The sequence below is a fragment of the Rhynchophorus ferrugineus genome, unplaced genomic scaffold (assembly GCF_030347505.1).
Source record: "Rhynchophorus ferrugineus isolate W39M unplaced genomic scaffold, kcgeb_rfMv2 rfM5, whole genome shotgun sequence".
Classification (NCBI taxonomy): domain Eukaryota; kingdom Metazoa; phylum Arthropoda; class Insecta; order Coleoptera; family Curculionidae; genus Rhynchophorus; species Rhynchophorus ferrugineus.
This window is the reverse complement of record NW_027472584.1, coordinates 17,220,245-17,246,884: the sequence shown is the minus strand read 5'-3', so window position 1 is coordinate 17,246,884 and position 26,640 is coordinate 17,220,245. Positions and strand designations below refer to the sequence as shown.

General features: G+C 29.4%; 4 protein-coding genes and 1 long non-coding RNA gene across 8 annotated transcripts in view; 3 read left to right on the top strand and 2 right to left on the bottom strand.

The window, feature by feature from the left end:
- The window catches only part of bbg (PDZ domain-containing protein big bang), a 38,280-nt gene extending 22,906 nt beyond the window's left edge, over positions 1–15,374 (bottom strand). The window contains exon 1 of one of the 2 annotated variants that reach the window (XM_076405673.1): positions 15,242–15,374. The gene's annotated coding sequence lies outside the window, so the exon portion shown is untranslated. Of the gene's footprint in view, positions 1–5,728; positions 6,105–15,241 lie in introns of those variants that run through there. The other variant, XM_076405672.1, reaches the window with a different exon arrangement.
- On the top strand, positions 7,127–8,429 carry LOC143197228 (uncharacterized). The gene is made up of 3 exons (XR_013005960.1): positions 7,127–7,229; positions 7,277–7,599; positions 7,656–8,429. It is a non-coding gene; the product is annotated as an uncharacterized LOC143197228 (long non-coding RNA).
- A 958-nt stretch (positions 15,375–16,332) lies between the features above and the next one.
- GLS (Glutaminase) lies at positions 16,333–20,165 on the top strand. 3 transcript variants are annotated; one of them, XM_076405677.1, is made up of 13 exons: positions 16,333–16,570; positions 16,636–16,670; positions 16,746–16,787; positions 16,862–16,949; positions 17,003–17,139; positions 17,645–17,774; positions 17,831–18,074; positions 18,397–18,518; positions 18,637–18,795; positions 18,854–19,030; positions 19,084–19,215; positions 19,295–19,449; positions 19,531–20,165. In XM_076405677.1, exons 1-13 carry the CDS (start codon positions 16,439–16,441, stop codon positions 19,808–19,810), a joined length of 1,833 nt encoding a protein of 610 aa, XP_076261792.1. In that variant the 5' UTR covers positions 16,333–16,438; the 3' UTR covers positions 19,811–20,165. The 3 variants fall into 3 exon arrangements, with proteins under 3 accessions (XP_076261792.1, XP_076261793.1, XP_076261794.1); XM_076405678.1 differs by lacking the exon at positions 16,746–16,787; XM_076405679.1 differs by lacking the exon at positions 16,636–16,670 and having other exon boundaries at positions 16,335–16,618.
- Positions 20,166–20,582: 417 nt separating this feature from the next.
- Positions 20,583–21,590, top strand: LOC143197318 (coiled-coil domain-containing protein 124). The gene is made up of 3 exons (XM_076405681.1): positions 20,583–20,774; positions 20,848–21,128; positions 21,190–21,590. Exons 1-3 carry the CDS (start codon positions 20,616–20,618, stop codon positions 21,371–21,373), a joined length of 624 nt encoding a protein of 207 aa, XP_076261796.1. The 5' UTR covers positions 20,583–20,615; the 3' UTR covers positions 21,374–21,590.
- Positions 21,548–23,137, bottom strand: LOC143197317 (lipase member H). The gene is made up of 3 exons (XM_076405680.1): positions 22,989–23,137; positions 21,868–22,750; positions 21,548–21,817 (listed from the first exon to the last, which is right to left on the bottom strand). Exons 1-3 carry the CDS (start codon positions 23,065–23,067, stop codon positions 21,751–21,753), a joined length of 1,029 nt encoding a protein of 342 aa, XP_076261795.1. The 5' UTR covers positions 23,068–23,137; the 3' UTR covers positions 21,548–21,750.
- Positions 23,138–26,640: the final 3,503 nt, after the last annotated feature.

The following is a 26,640-nucleotide window of genomic DNA, read 5'->3' as shown; positions in this document are numbered from 1 at the left end:
GTGACTTGGAGATCATCCCAGAAGGCATCCGGTCATAACCAGCCTGGTTACTGGCGTAATTAGGATCATTTTCCTTGACGGATTTTGCACTTTTGCCTAAGGACAATCACAAATGTTAAACAAACATAAACTTTACGACCATGTCCCAGCAGGATACGAACCCGCGACTACTTATATTATTATTATATTATTATATAATATATTATATATATTGAATATAAAGGTTCTTTTCAGAACCATACATGATAATGTCTCAACTCAAAATATTACTATATGTTGGCATTTTGTTTGTTGTTATTTTTCTTATTCAATATATTACTGTAAATTAACACAAACTGTATAATGTAATTTACACTATATCCCATGAAAGGACTAAATTCGCAAATATTTGCGAGGGATGAAGACATTAGTGTAAATTTATACTTAGAAAGGGATCTTAAATGCCTGGAGCTTAAAAGGCGGGGCAATTGACAGGTTCCTTCTTGGTCTCCTTCCATGGTATTTTTCTTCCACATTCTTTTCCTTGGTCCTATGTTATGGTCTAAACCGGTCCAGATTAAACAAAACTTAGGTGATATTAGTTATTTTTAATTTTTTATAATTTTGAGTTTTTTTGAAGTGTTTATTAATTTTAATTATTTTGCATTGATTTTGTAGCTTTTACTGAGAAATTATTGCTTGTTAGAACGTTATTATATTAAAATGTAGTGACTAAGATTTTTTGTAGAAAGTAGATTTTTAACAGTTTACTTTATCACATCGTTTTTGTGGTACCAGAAGTTTTTCCACATTAAAATCTTCATTTAGAATTATAGGTAAGTACAAATATAATGTTTTAAAAAATTCAACATGTGTTTCTATATAGATTATATGGAAACAGATGAATCTTCAACTGCGGGTAGACAAACAGCATAACTGTGCATAAACCAGAGATCAAGAGGTTAGCTGATTTTTTTTTTAACGAAGTAAATTGTGAAACTTTAATTTGAATGAAGTGTTTATTCTTATTTGTTACCAGCAAATGGTGATATTTTTTAAATATAGTTAATTGTATTTCTCAAAATATTGAACATTGCTACATTGAAGTGTTGAGGAAATAAAAATTACTGTATTAAATTTAAGGCAGTGTACAATGTACAATTAGGAAATAAGTTTTCACAAACCATATTACATGTATATTCATAAGAAATGTTGCGAAACTGCAATTTTTTAATTAATGTTGACTGTAGGAAATACGCTTTACGTATATAATGGCTTCAATTATTCCAGTATAACATAATATTTTTAGTATATTCCCATTTAAAGTTATATAACTGGCCTAATAATATCTTTCTTTCTATTATCTTTAATAGTATTTATATTGTTATTATTGCGTATATATAGTTGAATAAATATATTTTTTTGAAATTTAAATATAATTTTCAGATTTCCTGCTATTTTTAATATTCCTACTTGTGGCGCTCTCTGTGGTTTTGAAGCACATAATTTAGTCACAACTTTTTGTATGGGAGACCCCCTCTACGTCTGATTATTCTATGGTTCAATTTAGCTTGATCTGTCGGAGATATTGCGTTCTACTTTTAATATTGCAAATAATATATCAATATTATTTAATATATTTTACATATAGCAACGGCTATTATTGCTGCGGTTAACATTAAAATTTCAGTTGTTTCCATTTTTTTGGAGAATCTCAACCGAAATTCGGTGATTTTGCGGCGTTGCCATTTACAAACAATCAACAAATACAATCAAAAAGGTAAACCCAACGTACTATAATAGCCATATTGGATTTGACCCTGACACTGGTAGGAGATATTTTTGTAAGGTTAAGTGTCGTGTTATTTATAGTTTATTTGTTCTTTTACTATTCATATTTTGATTATAAATGGTAGGCAGTAATGGATAAATCATCGATTTGTCAATATTGTCAAAAAGCTATAATAACACTTTTAATCTAAACCGATATATGAGTATCCATTCAAATTTTTTTTTAATTTTGCAAATTGGATTCAATTCTATACCAATTTCATTATATTTTAGGCACTGTTGGCCCTGCGCAAGTAAAAGTACAGATAAACATGGCTCGATGTCCTTTATGTGAGTATATCTCATCAAAATCACAGTTCGTTGATCATATAGTCAATCCACAACATTAGAATTGGACAAGAAACATTGAAGGTTGTCTCGCTTGAAGATTCTTAAGGTTGGGGGTTCCTATTTTGGTAAAAATATTCTAAATTTGAGCGTAATAGATCAGGAATTTCTAAGAGTGTTTCAAAGGGTTTAACTCTAACCCTAAAATCGGAAATATGATTGAAGCCAAACTACCTGCTAAAATTCCAATGGATGCTATATTAGATGAAACATGCTAATTTGAGTAGTGGAAATTTGAAAAGACTGGATTTATTGACTCATAAAGATTTATATCATATTCAACAAGCAAACCAATTGAATTCTACAGCTAAAAAGCATAAAAATGACTCTAGAAATGTTGAAGCATGAGTCAAGTGGGATTTTAGATTAATTTGTACATTTCAGAATATATACAATAGTCTTTAAGTATACGATTAATTTGCAAGAACTATAACTTTGATTAGTAATCATTATAAATTACATATTGTTTTATTTTCTCTTTTTAAAATGAAATGAGTTTATAAAAGCTTCTACATATTACATTTTTTATATTATAGGGGCAAAACATTTTAACTTGGGTCTCAACACAAATATTAGGGTAACTTGCGAGTTCAAGGTAAATTATTCTATTTATATTATATTCTTCAAATATACGTATAATTTTCAACAACTGGCAACGTTGCAAATTCAAATCCTTGTGAGCATGCGTGGTTTCTCTAGAACCAGACGCTTATGAAAATCTGGACTCTGATGAAAATGTCTTAAGTCAGTTGATATCAAAACTAGTTTAAAAGTTTCTGGAAACTTATCGCAGCTACCCACTAGGTCTAATTGTGGTTACAAATTATTCTCGAATCCATATAAAAACACACAAAAAATTTCAAAACGATCCAATAGTTCTATATTAATTATTACAGAAGAATTATATATATAAAGATTGCGAAATATTGGCGATATGTCTATTAATCTGAGACGTACGAAACTCTTGATATCGGAAATATAGTCTAGCCAAAATACCAGGAAACTTACGTCATCAAGATATATAATGTATTGTCTAAAAATCCTCTGCAAAATCCTGCAGAATGTCTGTAAAATCCTTCAAAATATTAATGATAATAACAGGTTATAAACCGGCAAATATTGTTTTGTGCTTTGTTTCTTTTAGTAAATTTTAGATCATTGCTTAATATTTGTGATTACTCTGGTTGAAAATGACGATGAAATAGTCTGTCAGAAACAGATTACGTCTCTCACTAGTACAATGCGCTAGAAGTATTGATACTATTAGATGTTAAGCTGCTGGGGTTTTTACCGTAATTATTTTTATCGTATTGCAGCTAAACTGAATATATGTATAGACAGTATGACTAAAGCCTTTCAAAAAAAGAAAACAATATTCAAAATAAAAAATAAAAATAATAAAAAAAAATTCTAATAGAGAAGAATATAATTTTGGATTTGCCGAAAAAAAAGTTTCTACATATTCAATATTAAATTTATGGAATGTATAAAAACAGTGAGTAGATTTTTCCATATAAACATAATCAATATAGGTATAGGGTGTGGCAAAAGTCCCGCTACCATTTTGATTACGCCATCTTGGTTAGGTGACGTTTAGATCAGTTTCGCTTTAACCATTGTGTTGTGTAGACGTTCAAATTTTATTACGGGTGAATATATACGCCACAAGAACAAGCAGAAATAGTGACAATATTTATTGAAAATAATCGTTCCATTATTGCTACTCAGTGGAAACTGCGTAAATGGTAGCGGGACTTTGGTCCATTTTGTTTAAAGTCTAAGTTAAATGCGGCAACATTGCGACGTTTTGACGCCATAAATTGAGATCCCGTTAGTTCACTGCTATTTTGGATAGAATGTAGTGAACTTGACGCTTAGAGTGTGAAAAGTGTGAATCAAATAATAAATATATAAAAATTAGATGACAAATAGCTAATTAATAAATAATAAATAAATAATAAACAGATAATAATTAAATAATAAATACTTATTAAATACCTATTAAAAAATATATTATTATTATTTACTAAAATTTTCACCACCAATGGTCATTATTTTTCCAATATATTTCTAGCGACATTTAAACTCCATATAAAACGATATATATTTTAAGGCTATTTAGGAGTCAGTTAATTTTTGAATGTGTATAAAAATATTTATCAATTAAGATTACCAATTCATGTTTCAATATATTTTCATCAATATTGCTTCATGGTGCATAAAATCACTTTGTCGCATTTTTGTTTCAGTCTATAGAGAGTTTGTATGAAGATTTCTTGGCTTGATCTTCCCATTTTTTTACAGAATTTTCTAACAGAGCTAATATACACAATATACACAATAAAAAGTAAAATTTATTGACGAGGCTTTGGCATGAATATAGTACAGAGGAATAAGATGCAATATAACAGAAATTTTACAACAACATTTGATTACAACTAAAATATTGAAAACCAATAGGAATTAAATTACTGTCTCAGCATATAATATTTGCTAGGATCAATTTTGGTTTTAGAAATAATACAATCGAAGTGTATGCTCTGCATATTTATCTTCGTCGCTTATTTGATACTGAGGAAATTATTTATTGAACATATTACAAATATTGGAGGTTTAATGATCTGCCTTCTAAAAATGATGGCCATGGCGTCTGGGCAGCTTTCACTTGCCACACAACTATGCGCCTTTGCTTATCAACTTGCTTTTGGTGGCCTTAAACTTTGTGAACTGCGATACTAAAATTGCATGTCCAAAGTTCCAGACTGATAATAATAAATTTTGGGTGTTTCATAGCTCAAGAGGTTTTCTAATGTACCGGTATACTCAAATTCTAGAAGAGATACAGACTACTACTTTTATTATTTACAGATTTGATGATTCCATTGGTCAATGGGTAATACATGTTTGATTTGATGATGGACATGCCTCTAAAAATTGAATCTTCAACGGGTTTTCTAATAGTTGAAATCGTAATTGTAATCGCAAAATTTTCTTGCACTTTAATGGTGGAATACTAACATAACATCTTAAAATATAAATATCTTATTTACAAATGTAGTAATCAAGATGTTAGATTATCAGTGGCATAAATTGTAGTTAATTCATATTCTCAACATTTAAACCATATTTATAGTTCTTATATAATTTAAAATAAACAATTACACTATTATGATTGACATAAATAATGTGTATCAAATACAGTAATCAACGATTTTAAAAGAAAAGTAATTGTAATGATTGTATTATATCTTTATTTTTGAAAAACGAAATTATATATGTTTATATTATTGAAAACAAAGAAATATTAATTTAAACGTATTTCTTTTTTTATTTAATCAATAATATTTTAATCACTATTAATGTTAAATAGTGACAGTACAGGAGCTTAAGTTAAATCAACAATGAGAGAAAAAGTGTACCAGAAAAATAATGTAAACCAGTAAAAAAATAATAAAACAAAAACCAGTGATATTTTATTTGATAAATGGGTATTTTTTATTTGATTTGTAAAAGTTATGTCAATTAATACGTGTTACATCAATAATAAATTCAATAAATTCTCTTGACTCACCTTTTACCAGCAAAACATATTAAATACCTATGTGATCTGGTCAATAGGTCAGCAGCTAACGGTTGTTTTCTTAAGAATATTGATGTTAAACTAACATAACGTAAAACAATATCCTGTAATAAATAAATTACGACAAAATAAGAACTGCACGTACAAACTAATCAAAACTTATTTATATCACAGATATTTAAACGTAACTTAATATAACAAGTGTATCTCCAGAGATTGTTACCATCGAACTGATCTTTTCAATGGCTGGGAAATAAACCGTCCTCGTATAAGTTCGAATACATTCGTGCTGGCCAGCCACATCTAGGAGCTTTTGGAATAGACATGCTTGCATGCTTGTTTCTTTTTTCTCATTTCGTTTCGTCCTGTGACATTTGCGAATTGTCGAGATACCTTCGAGAAGTTAGGGAAGGTTCAGACAAGGTTGGTTGAAAGACCAAACGCTAGCGATAAGAAAAACGTTACTAATATAGGTCAAATTGATATTTCGTCGTAATTAAATGATTGTTTTTAGTAAAATTGACTGTTTATCATTATTTTGATTATAATGCAATATTATTAAAATGTATTACGATATGTTGATATTGTATAGTTACGACAAATGACAATTGAAACTTAAATAATAATAATTTTACGATGGTCAAAATAATTCAATTAATTCTCTTTTATTATATCAGTTTATTATTACGTAAATAATCAAAATTTATAAGGTTATTTATATTAAATTTCAGACATCGTTTTTATTAACAAATAATATAAAAACAATTTTTATGTTCCAAGGATTTAACTATAATATTTAAAGGAATATACTACACTTTTAGATCGATTTAACAAATTTTAAATATTAATTGTTAAATATTATTTTTGGCTGCACTTATTATGCTTAAATTGAATAGATATATTTATATGAATATAAATATAATGAATAATAAAGAAAGAGTGTTGTGAGTCCTTGAAGGTTGTAAAGCTCGGGCATGAAAACGATAGATGTAGGTCAAAAATGTTTTTAGTTCTACCCAAACGGTTCTCTCGTTGGATGCATTTGATTTACAAGACCGACAGAATCATAGAACGCTAAATAAAATATAGCGGTACAATGTATACGTGTCGTCCGATAGGTATGATGAAACAAAACTAAATCATTATTATGATGAGATAAAGCTGAATCTCATTATTAGTGTCAATGGTACCAAAAAAAGGTCAATGCCCTTCTGCGCATATACGTATATAATCTATAAAATATAAAATATATAAAAATATGTATATGATATATAATATAACATATCTTTTTTTACTGTTAAATATTAAGTTACTGTGGTTTTTATTGAAAAGACTTTTTAACGTGTTGCAGCTATTAGTATGGGCACAGTCACTAAAATATCTCGCTAAAAAACCGCTCGCTAAAAAACCGCCCTCGTACAAGGAGGGTGACAAATCAAGATCAGCTTGATGTTAGTTCTATCAGAGAAAATATATGGAATGTATAAAAACAGTGAGTAGTTTTTTTAAAATAAATATAATTTAATAGAATTATTTCAGAGGAAACTGTCAGTAGAGAAAGTATCCATAAAAGGCTTAAAGATATGCAGCTCTTTGAGGGATGTAGAACATCCCTTCGTACACTGTTGGGTAATATAGGATTTAAATGGTGTAAAGATAACTCACGAAGAGATCTAATGGAACTTTCAGACATTGCATTTAAATGAATACAATTTTTAAAAGCATATAATAAAATCTAGGAAGACTTATCATTTCAATTTGTGAATTTAGATGATATGGATATTTCGGAATGGTATATTAGGTCACTCATGGCAAGATGATAATAAAAATAGTATTAAGATAACAAAAATGAATGGAAAAAGGTAAAAGTTGGAATTGACAATTGATTAGGTTTTATTGTTCTTCATGTTGGAAACAGGAATGGTTAATAACACCTTCGGTTTGGATGAACTTGATCAGACACATTGAAGAAGAAGTTGACAAATGATAGAATTATGAACAAGTGCTGACAGATAGATTGGAAATTTACGCTTCAGTGATTCAGTTGGATCACGATTCCGAAAGTGACCGTGATTGAGTGAAACTTTCTGAATGTGGGATTATGTTTCAATGCTGACAATTTCAAAAACTGGGTGATGAGAGCGGAAACAACTAAAGGTGAGCATATAATTCATATATGATAACTGAAGGAAATCGTATTGTAGAGAGATTGTTTAGAGAGAAAGATTTATGTGCAGAGGAGCAATTGTTCAGAATATACATGAGCATTTGTTTAAAATATACAAGGAAAGAATGAATACTAATTGTCTTGCAGATATGACAAATGCAATTAGGAGAATCCAATGTTTTAATCTAATTTTATCAAAAATAATTTACACACGTAGTAATAGAAGCAACTAAGTAATATCAAAATGACTTGATAAGGAAACACTGTAACGAAGGAAACAAGAACTAAACATAGAAGGTAAATATGCTCTCTATTAAAAGTAAAATACATTTCTTGGATATACCATTATTAGTTAGGTGGATAGGCCTTTAGGGAACACTACTACATTAAAAAAACGCGCCTAGAAGGCTACCTCATAGGTGGTGTAGAAAAGAATTCATTTTAAATATAATAAAACAAAACACTAACCTACAAACTATTATGACTGTATAATTAATTATAGTTTAGGTCTTTCGTTAATATAAGTATTAGGTGTAAATAATATTAAAGTAAATTATATTTGATAACATTTTTGTTTCATTTGTTTATTTAGATCAGAATTTTGTTGTCAGAGCTTAAATGAACTAAAACTCAGAGTTAATGCGGCAACATTGCGACGTTTTGGCGTCAGTTCACTGTTTTCTTGAACGGACTTTCTGTCATTTTATTCTACTGACATCAATCTTCAAAGTTATACATGTTATATTTTGCGAAAGCAACATCATCACAGATTTATATATCTTTTAAAATGTCAAGTTTCGTGCCTGAAAAAGTGCATTTGCGGCAGGCCTTACTTTTCTTATTTAATCGAAAAAAGTCGCTGAAAGTTATCGTTTCCTGGCAGAATCTTACTCTGAGTATGCTCGAACCTTAAAAACATGTGAGGTGGCAACAAACCACGAATTCGATGGTAACATGGTTAAAAATAAAGCTCAAAAAATTGGACGACAAATTCGAAATCTGAAATACGAACCAATGAGTTTCTATGCAATTAATACTTTCATTTTAAACCAAGTAGAATTACTTTATTTTTGAGTTTTCCGTGGATCTGTAACAAAGAATGGAATTTCTATATGGAATGAAATAATACACCACAAATGTTTTATCCTATTTTAATATATAAATTACTATTTCCTTTAAATAAAGTAAATGCTTTATTTATTATTGAACGAAAACATTTTTTAACAAAAATCGAGAGAGTAATCGAAATATTACCTATTGTTGTCATAAAAACAGTCAAAAGTATTTTACTAGTTATCATTCCAATTTTAATCTTTTGACCGTATTACATTAACAATCTTGAAAAATATCGTTCCAAAATACTGCTGTATTAATATACAATATATTGTTAATTACAAGCAAACTACCAAAAAAATCATAAAACTATATATATTACATATAAATGTATGTAAGCATAAATTGGGTACATTTTTGTCAAGGTCCCCGCTAGGACGACAGAGCCAGAACGTTAAAAATCAGTCGAATGAAACTAATAGAACCAAAAATAGTAACTAAAAGTACACAACTGAAACAGTCGATAGTAAATAGTAACTAAATCAGTGGGGCCGAAAATAGTAACTAAAACAGCCAGTGATAAAAAGTAGTAAAATCAGTCGAACCAAAAATAGCGACTGAAACAGTCGATAGTAAAAAGTAGTCAATTACTAAACAGACGATAGTCGATTTCAGTCGATAGTTCCCAACACTAATAATTACTAAAATTTTGTATTTCCGAATATAATGGTCAGGAGCATTTAGCAAATAAAGGGTTCACACTAAAAAATCGTTAACACAGATCATCGTAACAAGAGATCTGTTAATTGTGTCTTTTAACTGTTTTATTAAATTTGTTATTTGATAGGTGCTGCAAGAAATTCAACGACGTTAATATAATTTTTCAAAATAAGAAAAAAGTTTGTTTATGTGAGCTATTGAAATCTTACATTGCAGCCAGAATGTTTAGAGTTAAACAAGAGGAAGCCTACTCTACAATAAAATAAACTAAAGCAGGTATACCACAGGCAAATGTATTGGGGTCAATTCTTTACCTACTCTACACGTGTGATATACCACAAATGGAACATATCACGATGGCTATATTTGCTGATATCACTGCGATTCTTGCTGTCGGAGATAATAGCGAAGAAGTCACTCGAAAATTACAACACGCAAGTGACAATATAAATAATAATACCCAAACCTGGAAACTAAAACTCAACAACAATTAACAATAAATAATAATATTATTCCATACAACAACACTAAGTATCTAGGAATGAACTTTGATGCAAAAACTTCGCTGGAAGAAACATGTAAAAAAGAAAAGAAAATATAGAAAAATGTATTGGTTAACTGTAAAAAATACAATTAGCAGTACATAATAAATTAAATCAAATCTCTATTATACAGGCAAGTGTTGAAACTATATGGCCATACGAATTTCAATTATGGGGATATTCCGATGTTCGGGAAGTTTTTCAGAACAAAGCCCTGACAAGTACTGTAGGTGCACCGAGATACTACAGGACTGTTTACTTACATCGAGAACTTCAGATATCGACTATCACCCAGCAAATCAAGAGAATTGTAAGGGGGCATGAGGACAGACCCCATTCTCATGTCAATATCTAAGTAATTCAACTCTTGAATAACACCAGAACAGGACACAGGCTCAAAAGCATCAAACTATCTGATCTTGTGTAGTGTAGTAACAGTTCAATGGAAAAGTCCCCGGCCTACCATAGTAAAACATATTTTCTGGCAAAATTAGTTTTTTCTATTCAACATAATTCCCTTCAAGGGTGATACACTGATTATAGCTACCCTCCAACTTTTCGATACCTTTTTTGTAGTACGATTTGTCTTTTGCTTCAAAATAGGCCTCAGTTTCGGCGATCACCTCTTCATTCAACGAAAATTTATTCTCAGCGAGCATTCTTTTGAGACCTGAGGAGGATGGGGAAGCAATTCGAAGCCCAATTCATGGATTTTTGCCATCGTTTTCACTGACTTGTGACACGGTGCATTGTTTTGGTGAAGCAACATTTTCTTTTTCTTCAAATGCACCCGTTTTCCGGCGATATCGTTCTTCGAACGGTCCAATAACGCTATGTAATAGTCGCTGTTGATGGTCCTTTTTTTTTCAAGGTAGTCAATGAAAATTATTCCATGAGAATCCCAAAATAAAGACGCCATAAGCTTGCCAGCCGACTGTTGCGTTTTTCCACGCGGGTTCATCGTGTGCAGTCTCTAATAGACACTCGGATGACTGTCTATTAGACTTCGGAGTGAAATGATGGAGCCCTGTTTCATCTATTGTCACATATCGACGCAAAAACTCGGGTTTATTACACTTGATCAACTTTAAACACTGCTCTGATTCCTCAACTCGTCATTGTTTTTGGTCAAAAGTGAGCTCGCGAGGCACCCGCTTTGCACAGAGCTTTCTCATACCCAAATATTCGTGAATGATATGATGTACACGTTCAGTTGATATCTTTAGAGTGTCTGCTATTTCATTAAATTTCAATTTACTGTCATTCAAAGTCGTTTTGTGAATTTTTTAGTTTTTTCGTCGGTAACAACCTCTTTTGGGCGTCCACTGCGTTCACCGTCTTCGATGCTCATCAGCACGTCTAAACTTAGCATACCAATTCCTGATGGTTGATTTTCCTGGGACAGTGTCCGGAAGCTCGGCATCAAGCCAAGTTTTGCTTCAACTGTATTTTTTCCCTTCAAAAAGCAATATTTTATCAACACCTTTTTATTCCAATATTTAATTCAAATTCCTTTTTATCCATTTTTTTTTACAATAACAAAATTTCTTCACTCAAAATGCTATAATTCACAAACTAATGATCCGACAACTGTCAAATTTCCTATGTTCTAACTAATAACATATGGATTTAATTTTAGTAGCGCCTTCTATGTGTCAAGTCGGGGACTTTTCAATTGACCTGTTATAATAAGGTGCATTTAATAGAAAAACAACAGTGTTAATATATAAACATTATTATATCAGAGATTAAGATTGGGCCGATGGGTCCTTCTAGATGTATACCTAGATTTAAGTTAATATAAAGACAAATTGTAGGTTAGTCGGCAACGACTAGTAACAATGTTATAAATAAATTCTAAAAAATGTCACTCTGAGAGATATAATGAGTCAAATGTTTAGATATCGTCAATAAGTCTCGATGGACTTCTGTAAAATAAAATAAAATAGTTTTACAGGAAAATAAAGCTTACATATTTCATAACCTACATGTATGTACGCAGCTAACACAATGCAAAGATTATTAATATTTTATGAATGAAATATTAAAAATTAAGCTACTTAATAACTGAATTACTGTCGAATTTCGACCACTGATAAAATGTTAATTTCAACCATTGGTCAAAATAGGTTTGACTTTAATTAAATAATTATAATAAATTAAAATTGTTATCTATGTTGAGTAATATAAATGATTTTATTGTTATTTATTAAGAGTAATAAAGACTCAAACCATTAACATGCTGGCTAGGCGAATATAAATGCATTAAGTGATTGATACAATTGGCACAAACTGTGCGCTCCCTTATATAACGGTTGTGAAGAACTGTACGCTTTTTTCTTTAACTACTGTGTACTTTTTTTGGATTCTGTATCAACGGAGACTCTGCTTGGACGTGAATACAATTGTTACAAGTGGTAGTGACTGTCCGCTACCGTAAGTGGTTGATAGAGAGAATCTTTTGGTTGATCTATTTTGTTTTGTTTACGTGTTATATTTATTTGTTTTACCGAAGACTCGTGCTGTTGGAATAAATACTCTCTGGTTGATGATTGATGATTACTGTTGAGAATGTGCTGAGAATGATTAAGTTGATCTGGATTCGGCGTGAACGAATACTCCGTGATATCGTGCTAGATAACATCGCTTTTAAATAAATAATGCTAAAAAATGGGCTTCTCTTTAGATATTCTAAAATACCACATGCCATTTTTTCTACAGCTTATAATACTAACACCAATGTGTCATTAACTTTATTAATATTTAAATGTTTATATTACCGGAGATAAACGATGTAAGTCCAGTCAAATTTTTACAGTCAAATGGTATGGAAACATTAAGTGATTAACACCAACATAACTTTCGAAAGAGGCAACTAATAATGTTTACTGTTAGCGATGTTTCGATGTACTATTATCTCGAACTCCGATTTGTAGAAGTCCTTCTTGTAATTCTTGTTGCTTTTCAAGCTCGAGTAGTCTTTTTCATGTTGTAAATCTTTTTAACCGACTTCAAAAAAGGGGGAAGTTGTATGTTCGACTGTATATATTTTTTATGTATGTTCACCGATTTTTCCGTTAATTATGTTCCGATTATCAAAATTCTTTTTTATTCGATTTACGAGATGGCCCTATCGGAACTAATGGTAGAATCTGATGGTAGAATCCGGAGAAATCGAGGGGAACCCTGAAATTTCAAAGGCACGTACAATGTTTTCAACTATTTTTTAGCTAAAATAATCAGATCAGTGTATAATGTTATTTCTGAGCTGATGTGGCGGAAGACACAGTTCCTCAACGGTTAGGAGTTAGCTAGTTAGTATTTCTTTAAATACTATGGGGACGTACAAACAACTAATTGTATACTTTGAAGTTATTTAGGTAAGATGATTATGAAAACAGGGACCGGACCGCTGTAATCTTCAGGGGTTTTTGAGCAATTTTTAGTAAGGGTTTACTGACCAAAGTCCTTCAGAGCAGTTTACTTTTTAAGCTCTAACCATATCATATAGGAAGCCATAAAAATATTGCAGGCAACTGCCTCTATGATGTAGTGGTGTGAGCGTTCAGCTCACACCCGGAGGTAGCGGGTTTGATTCTCGGCCGGAGCAACAACGTTTTGTTGTTCTAGTCTAGTTAGAACATTTGTCAAATCACCTAGGCTAGTTAGCGGACCCTAGGGCCTGAAGCGTTCCTTATTTTCAATTAGCGGTCAATTATTGTTTCTTTATTCCTATTTTTCCTCATACGGGCTGCACCTTTACTTGGCCTACCCATTGTAATGCGTAATTTATTGAGTAAATATCTAATACTAAAAATTTTTTAATTCTAATTTTTAACAAAAAAAATTGAACCGACTTTTTGACAACGTTTTGAAATAAAATATGTACATAATCATCGTAAGAATATTTATCGTTTTTTTGTGTTAAAAAATATTTAAAAAATAAAAAATATTTGATTACTTTTTACTTTTTAGTGAGTTCCTTATTTATTTTTTGAAGTCGGTTCAATTTCTTTGTTAAAAATATTTTATTTGTTTATTTATTATTAATAAAATATTTTTCGCTGTGTATTCGTCTGCACAACCATTGTACGGTGGAAAAGACAATTTGTATTGTACGTATATCAACTTGTATAAAGTACTTAATTCATATATATACGTCTATTCAATACTAAATAACATTAAAATCCTGGTACTGATTTTTCTTTATCGATTGACAGGGAAAATATGTTAACAAATTCCTATATTTCGCAGAAAATCATAATCAACAAGCTTCTTTGATCTTCTTCAAATATCAGTATCTGAAATCCACCTGATTTACAATGATCCTAGAACTATTAAATTTTATGAATTTTTTAATTGTTTATTTCGCTCATCATACCAATTACCGGTCCTATTACCGATCGATGTTTGAAATTTTTTTATTCGAAAAAAATCTACTAATAATAAATATAATATAAATAATAGCGATTTAATATTACTGACTATAATAGAAATCCATAAATATTTCATGTTATCATATGCTATCAATCCTAACAAGTGTTTTAAGCCCTCTTAATATATAACTTATCCTTTAAAACTATAATGAATATAGATAAGTAATAAACAGTTATTATAATTGAATATGAAATAAAAAAGGAACTACATTATTTTACCAATGTATTAGCAAAGAATTTGTTTTGCTATTTAACCTTCTAAGGTGCGACTATATACAGTTCATTAAGCCTTACAGTTACTCGGCATTTTGCTTCAGGAAAAATAACTTATATACAAAAGATGTTCTATATCGAAAAGCCGTTTTTTGCATTAACTGGCATTCGGAATCAAATTAGTTACGAAGGTTCACAATATTAAAATTTAACAAAATACTATATTGAAAAAGTAAGTTTATTATATTTCATTATTTAATATATATCGATATAACTATATAAATATTTCTATGCTTTATATAGTTAAGAAATACAATAAATTTGTTTTATTGCAGTTTATTGCTTTTAACTGGCTTAAACTACAATCACTTACCTTATGTAATTATTAGAATGCGGTGGAAATTGACGATATAGGAAGGACGATGAAGTGTAGAATATGGTAACGAGCAAAATAGGAATAGACCATATATTACTTTATGTTATATAACTGTATATGTAACATTTTAAATTTGTTGATTTACAAACAATAAGTTATACAATTATTAACTAGATGTAGTAATTTTGTCATTTAACTGTGCGTATTGTTGGCTGCATAATATTGCACATCTTTTTACTAACATGATTTTCATTAATATGTTATTCAGCCGTTACTGTCAAGGGGGGGTTGCAAATATTTGACTTTCACATTACAGCTTCGCAAATCGACTAGCAAATAAAAAATAGTATACATAATTTATTAACTGTTCTATATTGTGTTAGCTGCAGATTATAAAACATATATTTATAATTTTTTTGCGTATGCTAATTTTTTGTTCTCTATATCTTCAAATAAATTTTAATTTTTTGAATATTTAAACTAAATTTTGTTGAATATAACTGTCTTAAATACGTTGATTGAATGATGTAAAAACATGTAAATCAAAATGAAATGAATGTTTTATAAGCATTTATTATCATAGTATGCTGACAATGTACCATCTTATCAACAATTTAAAAGATTCAAAATAAATTAACACTTCAACAATTTTTAGTCAGTTATGTTATATAAATAATATTCACGTAATAGATCTAGCATTAACATACTAAATATATTATTTTGTATATTTTCATTACAGGATTTAGCGCGTATTGTCCTATATAGACAACCTCTTAAACGCCCCTTTCAGCCAATGAAACTTAATTTACGTAATAAAATATTGAAAAAAGGCCTAATATAATAAGTGCAATTTAAATGTACTAGTCTGAGTATGTATGAATTATATCATTATGTATCCAAATATGCAGCTTTAAAGATTACAAATAAATGTAGTGTTAAATATTTTTCTTCTGTCGATTCATCAGCAAACATTTAACGTGAAATATATTATTAGTTAACAATAAAGCGTTAAACTGTTTGTGTATTATACTAACGATCACAAGCGAAGATTTGTAAAATGAAATAAAACACTTTACGGAATAAACATCTAGGCATTATCATTGACTATCTCGTGGACGTTATATTTCCATTGAATACGCCTGCGTAATATTTAACATCGCGACAGTTCAGAAATACAATCGATTAGCCGGCAAAATGGAAATCACCGCTCTTAAAAGGATTTTAAAACCTTTTTGCAATAAGAAAAAGCAAATTTATAATTTGTTATCAATTAAAAAAGTACGGCATTTTTGTTCTGCATCGAATGGTACGAATATACTCAATGATGTAAGTATTTTAATGTAAGTACAATGAAAATTTCATCATATAATCAATGTATTTCTTTTTTTAAGGATAATAAAGTACATCATGAAAATTATAAGCAAAGGTAACAAAAAGTCTATATTTTTTTTATTTATACGCACATTTTTGTTCTTATTATTTTATTTTGTACAAATTACAGACGATTCTACTCAGTCATCCATGACACAAATTATTTGTTTTTGTAAGTTAATGCACAAATAATATATATTTATATTCGAATTATTTTAAAATAATAATGACAATAATTTATCACAGGGGCGAAAATATTCACACAGATGAAGTTCTATTTGAAATGTTCAAAAATGAACAAACTGGTCTTCTGCCAATTGGAAAATTCCTCAATGTAACTATATGTCCTTTTTTGTAACAATAATTATATTTTATATAAATTTTTAGGCGTTGCGAGCCACAGGCTTAAGAAAAACCGATCCCAGATTAAAAGAAATGATGGATATTTTAAAAACCCTTTCAAAGTCAAATTCCGATTCATACTCAATAGACACGCAAAAACTGAATCTTCAGAATTTTAAAAGGTATTTTTCTCAGTCGCATCAAACATGCCTATTTATAATAATTTACTTAGTTTTGACTAAAATTTATAAATTAATATCTTATCACATTTTTAAGACAAAGGTTCATAAATTATTTTCAAGGCGCATTATTGCGGTCTATTTGTATTTACAGTTGCATAAGTCGCATTTGGCAATATTATGTGAATAATAACGCGTGGTGAATTTTAAATATTTTACTACAAATTTGATAAATTACTTTTTAAACTAATACATTAATAAACCCTTAAACTAAGGTGCTTCTAATTAACCAATTAACAAAGATCTGAATAGAATATAATTTGGCAGCCACACTCATTAACCTTGGACCTTTCTTGTTACGGTTTGTTTGTTACGTTTTGCATTGATTTACCACAATGCCAATTATCGATAAATTTTGTTATAATAGACAATTCTTAATGCATTTTCGTATGGTTGCAAATTGGTTTGATTAAAATATGACATATAATTAATCATTGTATTATTTTAGTATAATATCACCAAATATCGGTCTGATATCTAGAGCCTTTAGAAGACAATTTATAATACCAGAATTCCAGGAATTTTGTAAAAACATTGAAGAAATCTATTGGAAATGCAAAGATAACACAGATGGAAAAGTAAAATTTTCCTTTAAATTATTGTTCATAAAATTATTATTGAAGTTTTGTTTTAGGTAGCTTCATATATTCCTCAGTTGAAGAGAATGAGCCCCAACTATTGGGGTATTAGTATTTGTACAATTGACGGGCAAAGATTTTCAGTTGGTGACGTCGCTATACCATTTACAATACAGTCTTGTAGTAAACCATTAACATATGGGATAGCTCTGGATTTGTTAGGTGCTGATGTGGTGCATCAGTATGTTGGACAGGAGCCAAGTGGACGCAATTTCAATGAACTTATTTTAGATCACAACAGTAAGTCATAGCGTGCACTAAAACGTTCTAAATAATTTTTATCAGGAATATGACAATTCTAATTCATCACAGATTATTTGGTTGCCTAAACCATTAACTTCTCACACACCCCGCCAGCCAAGCATTTTGTTTATTTTATAAATTTTAAATATTGTAAATTTCAAGTCCATTTTTTGATAATGTATTTTTTATTTTCACTAATTCAAACGAAATGTCTCTACTTTTTAAAAGTGTTTCTCAAGAACATATAATACAGTCTCATTAGTAAAATAACTATTAACAGAATAATAAAAATTCTAATTGGTAATATACAACATTTTAGAAAAACCTCATAATCCAATGATAAATGCCGGAGCTATATTAATATGTTCACTTTTAAAGACTCTGGTAGGACCTGAGATGACGTCGGCTGAAAAATTTGATTTCACAATGAATTATTTTGAGGTAAGATTATTTGTATCTGTGTTGTTATTAATATGGTGCTAAATGTCTATAATCTATCATAATAACCTGATGGAGATGACGGCTTAAATCATATTAATATAATTATTGTATATTTTAGAGATTAGCAGGGAATGAAGATATGGGATTTAATAATGCTGTTTTCTTATCAGAAAGGGAATGTGCAGATAGAAATTATGCTCTAGGTTTTTATATGCGCGAAAATAAATGTTTTCCTGAGAATAGTAAATTTAAAGAATGCATGGACTTTTATTTTCAGGTATTTTGTATCACTAATATAAGTAACACTTGTTCAAAATTTGAAATGGGATTTTTAGTGTTGTTCATTGGAAGTTACCTGTGATCAGTTATCTGTTATTGGTGCTACATTGGCAAATGGAGGTATTTGTCCATTAACTGAAGAGAAAGTTTTGAAGCCAGAAAGTGTTAGAGATGTTCTATCACTAATGCATAGTTGTGGTATGTATGATTATTCTGGACAATTTGCTTTCAAGGTAATTCTTGTATGACAAGCAAGTTTATCTTGTAACCTTAAACATTTTTACAGGTTGGTGTTCCAACTAAGTCTGGTGTTAGTGGAGCATTACTTGTGGTAATACCAAATGTCATGGGCATTTGCTTGTGGTCACCACCATTAGATGCTTTAGGAAACAGTTGCAGAGGTGTTCAATTCTGTGAGGTAATAATTTTTGAAATATATATTGATACTCAATAAACATATATATATATATATATATATATATATATAAATATTTTAGGAATTAATAAAAAAATTCAATTTTCATCGGTATGATAATTTGAAACATGCACCTAACAAAGTTGATCCTAGAAAGCACAAGTATGAAAGTAAAGGATTGAATATTGTTAACTTATTATTTTCTGCAGCTGCTGGAGACTTGCCAGGCCTGAGAAGGTAACAGACATATAATTTTTGGCATGCATATTAATACCATTTATAAATTTCACATAAGTTTAATTCCTTCTCATTTTTAAGGCATATGCTAAATGGAATGGATATGAGTTTGCCTGATTATGATGGTAGAACAGCTTTACACTTGGCTGCTGCTGAAGGGCATATTAACTGTGTAGAATTTTTGTTAAAGCAATGCCATGTTGAATATGATATTAGAGATAGATGGGGAAAAACACCTTTAGAAGAGGCTTTGCAGTTTGGGCATACAGCTGTAATAGAAATGCTACAACTTTGGGATGAAGAAGTCAGTAGAAATCAGCCATCGAAAGAAGATAAACCTCCAATACAAGATATTGCCTGAACTACAAATATACACTAGTCAATTTATAATTTATTTGAATTTGTTATGTTTTGTACTGAATTGTTGAGTTGTTTTGACAATGTAGAAAAGTCAATTGAGAACCAAAGATATTAAATCGGGTATGTAATTACACAGACAGTTATAAGTAAACCATCCAGTTTAATACTGATAATACTTAATACTAATAATAACTGTCAACTTGGAAACATACCCTTTACATTAATTTTAATGTAATTGTTGCTTTCGTAATAATTACATATTGAATATATGCCCAGCAGTATTCATGATGATAATAAAGCAAATATTGAATAAAATTGTGACAATAATATATATTAAAAATAAATGACATATAAAAGGTTGTTTTATTCCAAATAAATATAATAAAAGATGGTTTTTGATGAGATAAACTTTGATAATATAATATGTTTATTCTACATATCATACTAACCAAATATATATATATATATATATATATATATATATATATATATATATATATATATATATATATATATATATATAACACTGACAATGATCAATCAATATTCTTAGAGATGATCTATATTTTTAAATCAATATAAAGCTCTTTAGGTTTATTTGAGAAAATTGGAGATTATTTCGTAATAGATGTAATTTTACCTATAATAGATTCTTTTGATTATTTACCTCTTGCTACGTCTGAAACACAAAATATACAGACTCAATATAATATTTAAATGTTTTGTGGTCTAAAATTGTCATTTCTGTATAGGCTTGCAAAAATGAGGTTAACTACTTATTCATTTCTTCGTTCAGACATCGTGCGATGCCCAAGAAATTTGCAGCAGAAAACACAAAGGCTGTTGCAGCTCGAGAAAGGAAAAAGGCTGCAAAAGATGAGGCTGTTGCAAGACGTGAAAAGGAAATTGAAGATTCTAAGTGGAGAGATGATGATAAACAAATCCTTAAAAAGCAACAAAAGAAGGTTAGTTAAAGTATAATTAATAACAAAAAATACTAGGTATCCTCTACATTATGGAATTGTTTATTTCTATTAGGAAGCTGAAGAACGTAAACGGCAAGAACAGCTTCAACGTAAAGCAGAAGCTAAAGCATTGTTAGAAAAAGAAATGAGTTCTCTTAAAAGTACTAGAGCTCCTCCTTCTGCTAAAATAACTCGTGCCCAAATACAGGTACGGCAAGACGAAACTATCAAAAAGAAGCAAAATGATAAGAAAATTGAAACACACTTAGATGCTCCTCTAGTTGAAAATATTAACAGACTTCAGATTGACGGTGAAGAAGCTAGAACTGTTGAAGAAGCTATAGATATTTTAGGGTTTGTATATTAATAACTGTACATTTTATCTTATCTTTTTAATATATAATAATTATGTTAGTGACACTGTTAATGCTGCTGACAAGCATCCAGAGAAAAGGTTAAAAGCTGCTTATTTAGCTTACGAAGAAAGAAAGTTGAAGGAAGTGAAATTGGAAAACCCTACATTACGGTTGTCTCAAATTAAACAAATGATTTTTAAGGAATGGCAAAAATCTACTGAAAATCCTTTGAATAAGGTGTAACTTTTGATATATAGGTATGCATTTTTCAGGATAGGTCTTTTTAATGGATTTAAGCAATTGAATACTATTTAATCATATAACCTATATTAATTGCTCAGCCATAAATGAGTTTCTTTATTGTTTCTTTATTATTTCTTTATGTTGTAAACAAATAAAAATTGAATTTAGGAATAATGTTAACATCTTTTTATTTTTAATAAATAGTAACTTTTTATAAGAGTCTTTCATTATTAAGCCTAACCATTAATATTTTTGACAATTTTAAAAGAAATTTCTAAACCATTTGCGTTTGTTTTTAGAATAGAAAATTTTGAACATATTTGAATTTCAAAAGTACTTCTCTTTCATGTAGAATTCATTTTAGATATGTATAATAATCAGAAAATGTCTCCTAAACCAAATGGTTCTTCTGAGTTTGTTTCCAAATAGAAATCTCCAGTGATACTAAAAATAACAAAAATTAACATTAAACACTAATCCAATGTAACATATACCTGTTATCGAAATCGATGCCACCCATAAGAGCTCCAGTATTGTTAGCGCATTTTCCAGCAATATAGTTTTCTAGACTATCACATTTTCTGGCATAAAATTGATTATCATATAATGACTCAATTTGATAATAATAGGATCGTTTGTGGCAACAAGCACCAAATATGTCAACGTTACAACCAGGCTGGCCGTATCCACCATTTGGCCAGAAATCAACGTCTCCTGCACTGTAATCTATTCCTAAGAAAATAGCATTTGTATGGATAACTTCGACATATTGAGCGTCATCTTTGTTAAGACGGTCTTCTGGTTTATCTTTAAAAAATAGAGGTCCGGCTGGGTCCATTCCTACAATTGCTTTTAAGGAACCATTGTTTTCTTTTCCAGCAAAACCAGCTATGTGCGCTCCTAAACTATGACCCATGACTATTACATTATCATTTGAATAGTTATAAAGTAATGAGATATTTTTAATAAATTGACCTACTGTCTTTCCAACATTAGGAACAGACAAAACTGATTCTAGATACAACTGATAAGCGTATTGATCCCAATCTACGCAAAACACATTATATTGACCTTTCTTTAATATTCCCTTAGTAAGTTCGAGATCTATATAAGCATCGCTATGGGTTCTCCATCCGTGGATAATGTATACTGAAGGAAAATCGACATTGAAAGATGTTATGGCAGTCAGTTTATCAGTTTCGTTGAAGTAGATCTGGGATGCTGCACTGTCTTGGTTTGTGTATACGTAAAATGATATTGCGTTTGGATCAAATTTCATTACATCTTGAGTCCCTTTAAACCTATCTTTGGATGCTAATAGTTGTTTGCCCCAAATTTTGGCTTGTAGAATATCTTCATATTGCTCATAAAACAAATCTAAAAACAAACATTTAGTTTAATTATTTTAAAATAAATTTAGTTAAATTTTAGAAATTACTTCAGATTTATAATACAATATAATAAAATAAAAACAAGTAAAAAGAAAATTATTCAACCAACTGTTTCATAAAAATGCCCATTTTCAGTGGTTATATGATAACTCTTATTTTATAAATATTTAAAACTACGTTACGAATGATAATAAATATTTGAAATGGATAATAATTAAACTTACTAAATTCATCACCAGAGCTTTGAAGTTTACAGTAGGCTATTATGTGTATTAAAAAATAAAAAATCACAAGCCCTTTCATATTTGATATGGAATCAGTAATGTGATAATGTGAATTATATTTCAAGTTTATGTATATATATATACTATGTATAATTAATGAGTGTGTGGTTATAGCTACTATAGCAAGATAAAATAATCTTAAAAAAGTATTTTCCAAGTGTCCATTACAATATTAACGCGTCATAAAATATAATATTGTTATCGAATAATTAATTTAAATTAAATAGATAATTTCCAAACATTAGTATTTGCCAAACTAGAGTGAATAAAGAGATTTAGAATATGTAAATACAAAAGGTGGTATTTTTCATGTATGTCGTATGTGTATTATTTTAGATTATTTGGGATGTTAAAGATCGTTGATTTTCTAATCTGTTTTTATTTAATATAACTAATAATATAATTAATAATATAATTAATATAATAATACATTTATACAATAACGAATGCGTTAGTGTTTTATTGCAATTACAATGTAAAATATTTTAATAAAAAAACATATTGTTACGTTAAGTATGTTTATTGTTTTATTACTTAGGGATTGGATTTTTATCAGTATATTGCCTAGAAATGACAATTAAATTAATAAAAATAAGAAAACACTTGAGCATGTATTTTTTAGAGCATATACGCTTTGATAAAGATCATACTGATTTAATTGATTCTAATGTAAAAAGTGTTATTGGACAATTACTTTAATGATTTAAAATTTCATAGCATATTTATTTGGGATTTTCAAAAATAATTTATTTATTGCAGACTAATCAATCCATGTGATTCATGCATGGTCAGATGTCAATATGAACGATATGAATGTTGCACTAGAACTTAATTGGCTGTAATTAATTGAAAAGGGTGATAAAATCTGAGGGTCAGTTTTTTATGTATCACGAGTTAATGAGAAGAAGTGCTAACCTGAATGTGTTATGTATGATGAATAAGGCAGGTGATGTAAGTCGTCATTTAAGTGTTGTCATATAGGTTTCCATGGATTTTGTAACATGCAAAAGTGCTTTCTCGCGTTTCTGCTTGATCAACTTTTTTTTAAATGTCTCAATTCAAACGAATTGATTACAGTGGATATTGATTTTTTGTAATATTCGGTTTGGGTTTTAATTTACTATCATCTTTGGAGTTGAGAGCAAATATATTGCTTACACCCTGGTACAATTTATATAAAATAAACGGAAACTTCTAGAAAGGAATGGAAAAAACTCCATTATAGTTGTAAAAATATTTTTATTTTTCAGTACCTTACTCCGATGACTCTCTAATTTATGGAGTTCATCAGTCGATGAAAGTAATAAGTAAAATACTTCACTAGAGTATCACATCTAGTCCTAATGATAATATAATATAATGATATTATAACTGACCGATTTTTGGATACGAAACTGATTTGGAATCGAGTTCAGAAATCCTTTTGTTTTGATAGAGAATCATAGCGGTAGACGCACAAAATCTTTTTATTTTTTAAGAATAATTCGAATGTGTTTTTATTCCATTATTCGGTAATTCGGTAATGCGACATACAGCGAATTGAATAACAAAATATGATCATAGTGTTGTCTGATCTGATAACTTATGTTGTGTCATTTCTGTTGAGTTCAACATTAATTCATAATGTGATTAGGAAGATATATTCCAAACTGTGAATAATAAAGGAAATATAAAATATATCGAGTCCTATTACATATATAGTGTCTAATAAACATGAATTTGTTGTGGTAATATTAGAGGGCGAGGAAGGAATGGATAACGTATGGAAATCCTGTTAATGCAGTTTATGAAAAGAGCCTCCATACAAAAGAAAATATGGTTTACCGTGGTAAATTAATAATATAATTTATTAATATATAACCCACTAATAAATTATTGAGAAACACGTTGGTAATCGTCTTAGCTCAACTCTTCAAAATATTTAAAGCGTCTTTACCAAATAGTACATTCACCATTTAGTCATGAACTTTCTCAATGCTATTTTTGTTTATGTTTTTCTATTATGTTAATAGCGGTTACATTTTGAAAAAGATAATAAAAATCAGATCTTTGTTTTTAAGGGCAAAACTATTATTATATTAATTTTATCCATGAGATTGCATTATTCTTAAAACCTTTACAAACATTTATTTTTTTAGGTTAATTACTTCCTATCGAATAAAAGTTATTTTTCACGTTTTATTGTATACTCAGTAACGCTAAATCTTAACAGCGATCGAAGGGATGTAAGAATAGAAGATGATTAACTACTACTTGACTAACTTTTTTGTTGTGTCTTTATGTTGTATTAGCAAGATCTTCGAATATATTGGGAGATTAACGTTCAGCTGTTCAGTTTCGTAATAAGTTGTACAGTGTTATATTATACCTGCTGAAATAAAAGCAATAGTAGTTTGTAGAACTCTCACTCTCACTCAGTTTCAAGCGTAAAGTTTTCATTTCAATCTATAGCGTCAAACTATAGAACCGTGCTTTTAGCGTTTTTATATGTTTTCGTGGTTAAATCAATGGAATTTATTCAATGGAATTTAATCAATGGAATTATTATTGTATTAAAAAATGAACAAATTGAAAATAAAATGTTGATAAAGATTAATTGAGAAAATATGATACAAATATTTAGTAGTCGTTATTCCAATCCTCTTTACAATTAAGTTGAATATATACAATATAAAAATAATTTTACATGATTCAAAATTAAACTGTTATATTGCAGGTAATAAATTTCACCATTTTTTTCTTTTCGTTTCCACAGAAAGTTCGAAAAAGGAATATGTACATTTCCATCTTATGTTACAATTGCAAAAAAAATTAGTAAACACATGTCGAAATGAAATAGAAATAAACCAATTACTTTTATTATATTATGTCATTGTTACTTTAGAAATATTAAAATACGATTAAATATATTAGGAATTTTTATTCCATTCCTCTTTTTTTCACTTTTCACAATGCCACTTGCCAGTTTAAAAATATTTAAAATAAACTGATATGTACAGGACAGAGAATCAAACAATTATCTCCGTCCTTTCCTCTCTCATCAAATTAATACGGGAAGGACTTCGTACATCTCCATCTGTTATCACACATAGAAATACAAACGAAGCGTGCATTTGATTAAAATACTAATTACTAACTTCAGTCGTTAGTTTTTTTACTATCAACTAGTTACTAGTACTATCGACTATTTTGCGACTATCGATTGTTTCGACTATTTTCAATCGATTGTTCCCACGCTATTTAGCAGGTCAATTAAAAATTCCCCGGCTTGACACATAGATGGCGCTACTAGAATTAAATCCATATGTTTTTTAGTTAGCCTTAACTATCAAAAGATGCGTGTATAAATTTGACAGCTGTCGGATTATTAGTTGAATTATAGCATTTTGAGTGAAGCAACTTTTGTTATTGTGAAAAAAATTGATAAAAAGGAATTTCGCGTGTTGATAAAATATTGCTTTTTGAAGGGAAAATATACGGTTGAAGCAAAAACTTGGCTTGATGCCGAGTTCCTCGACAACAATCAAGGATTAATATGCTAAGTTTAGATGCAGTGAAATGAGCGCTGAAGACGGTGAACGCCTAAAAGAGG

Excerpts from the sequence above, each read along its gene's own strand:
- LOC143197318 (XM_076405681.1), top strand. The coding sequence starts at position 20,616 with ATGCCCAAGAAATTTGCAGCAGAAAACACAAAGGCTGTTGCAGCTCGA. Across the intron at positions 20,775-20,847 it reads TTAAAAAGCAACAAAAGAAG|GAAGCTGAAGAACGTAAACG; the intron begins GTTAGTTAAAGT and ends TATTTCTATTAG. Across the intron at positions 21,129-21,189 it reads GAAGCTATAGATATTTTAGG|TGACACTGTTAATGCTGCTG; the intron begins GTTTGTATATTA and ends TAATTATGTTAG.
- GLS (XM_076405677.1), top strand. The coding sequence starts at position 16,439 with ATGGAAATCACCGCTCTTAAAAGGATTTTAAAACCTTTTTGCAATAAG. Across the intron at positions 16,571-16,635 it reads GTACGAATATACTCAATGAT|GATAATAAAGTACATCATGA; the intron begins GTAAGTATTTTA and ends TCTTTTTTTAAG. Across the intron at positions 18,075-18,396 it reads ACTTATTTTAGATCACAACA|AAAAACCTCATAATCCAATG; the intron begins GTAAGTCATAGC and ends ACAACATTTTAG.
- LOC143197317 (XM_076405680.1), bottom strand. The coding sequence starts at position 23,067 with ATGAAAGGGCTTGTGATTTTTTATTTTTTAATACACATAATAGCCTAC. Across the intron at positions 22,751-22,988 it reads AAGCTCTGGTGATGAATTTA|ATTTGTTTTATGAGCAATAT; the intron begins GTAAGTTTAATT and ends GTTTGTTTTTAG. Across the intron at positions 21,818-21,867 it reads GGCATCGATTTCGATAACAG|TATCACTGGAGATTTCTATT; the intron begins GTATATGTTACA and ends TGTTATTTTTAG.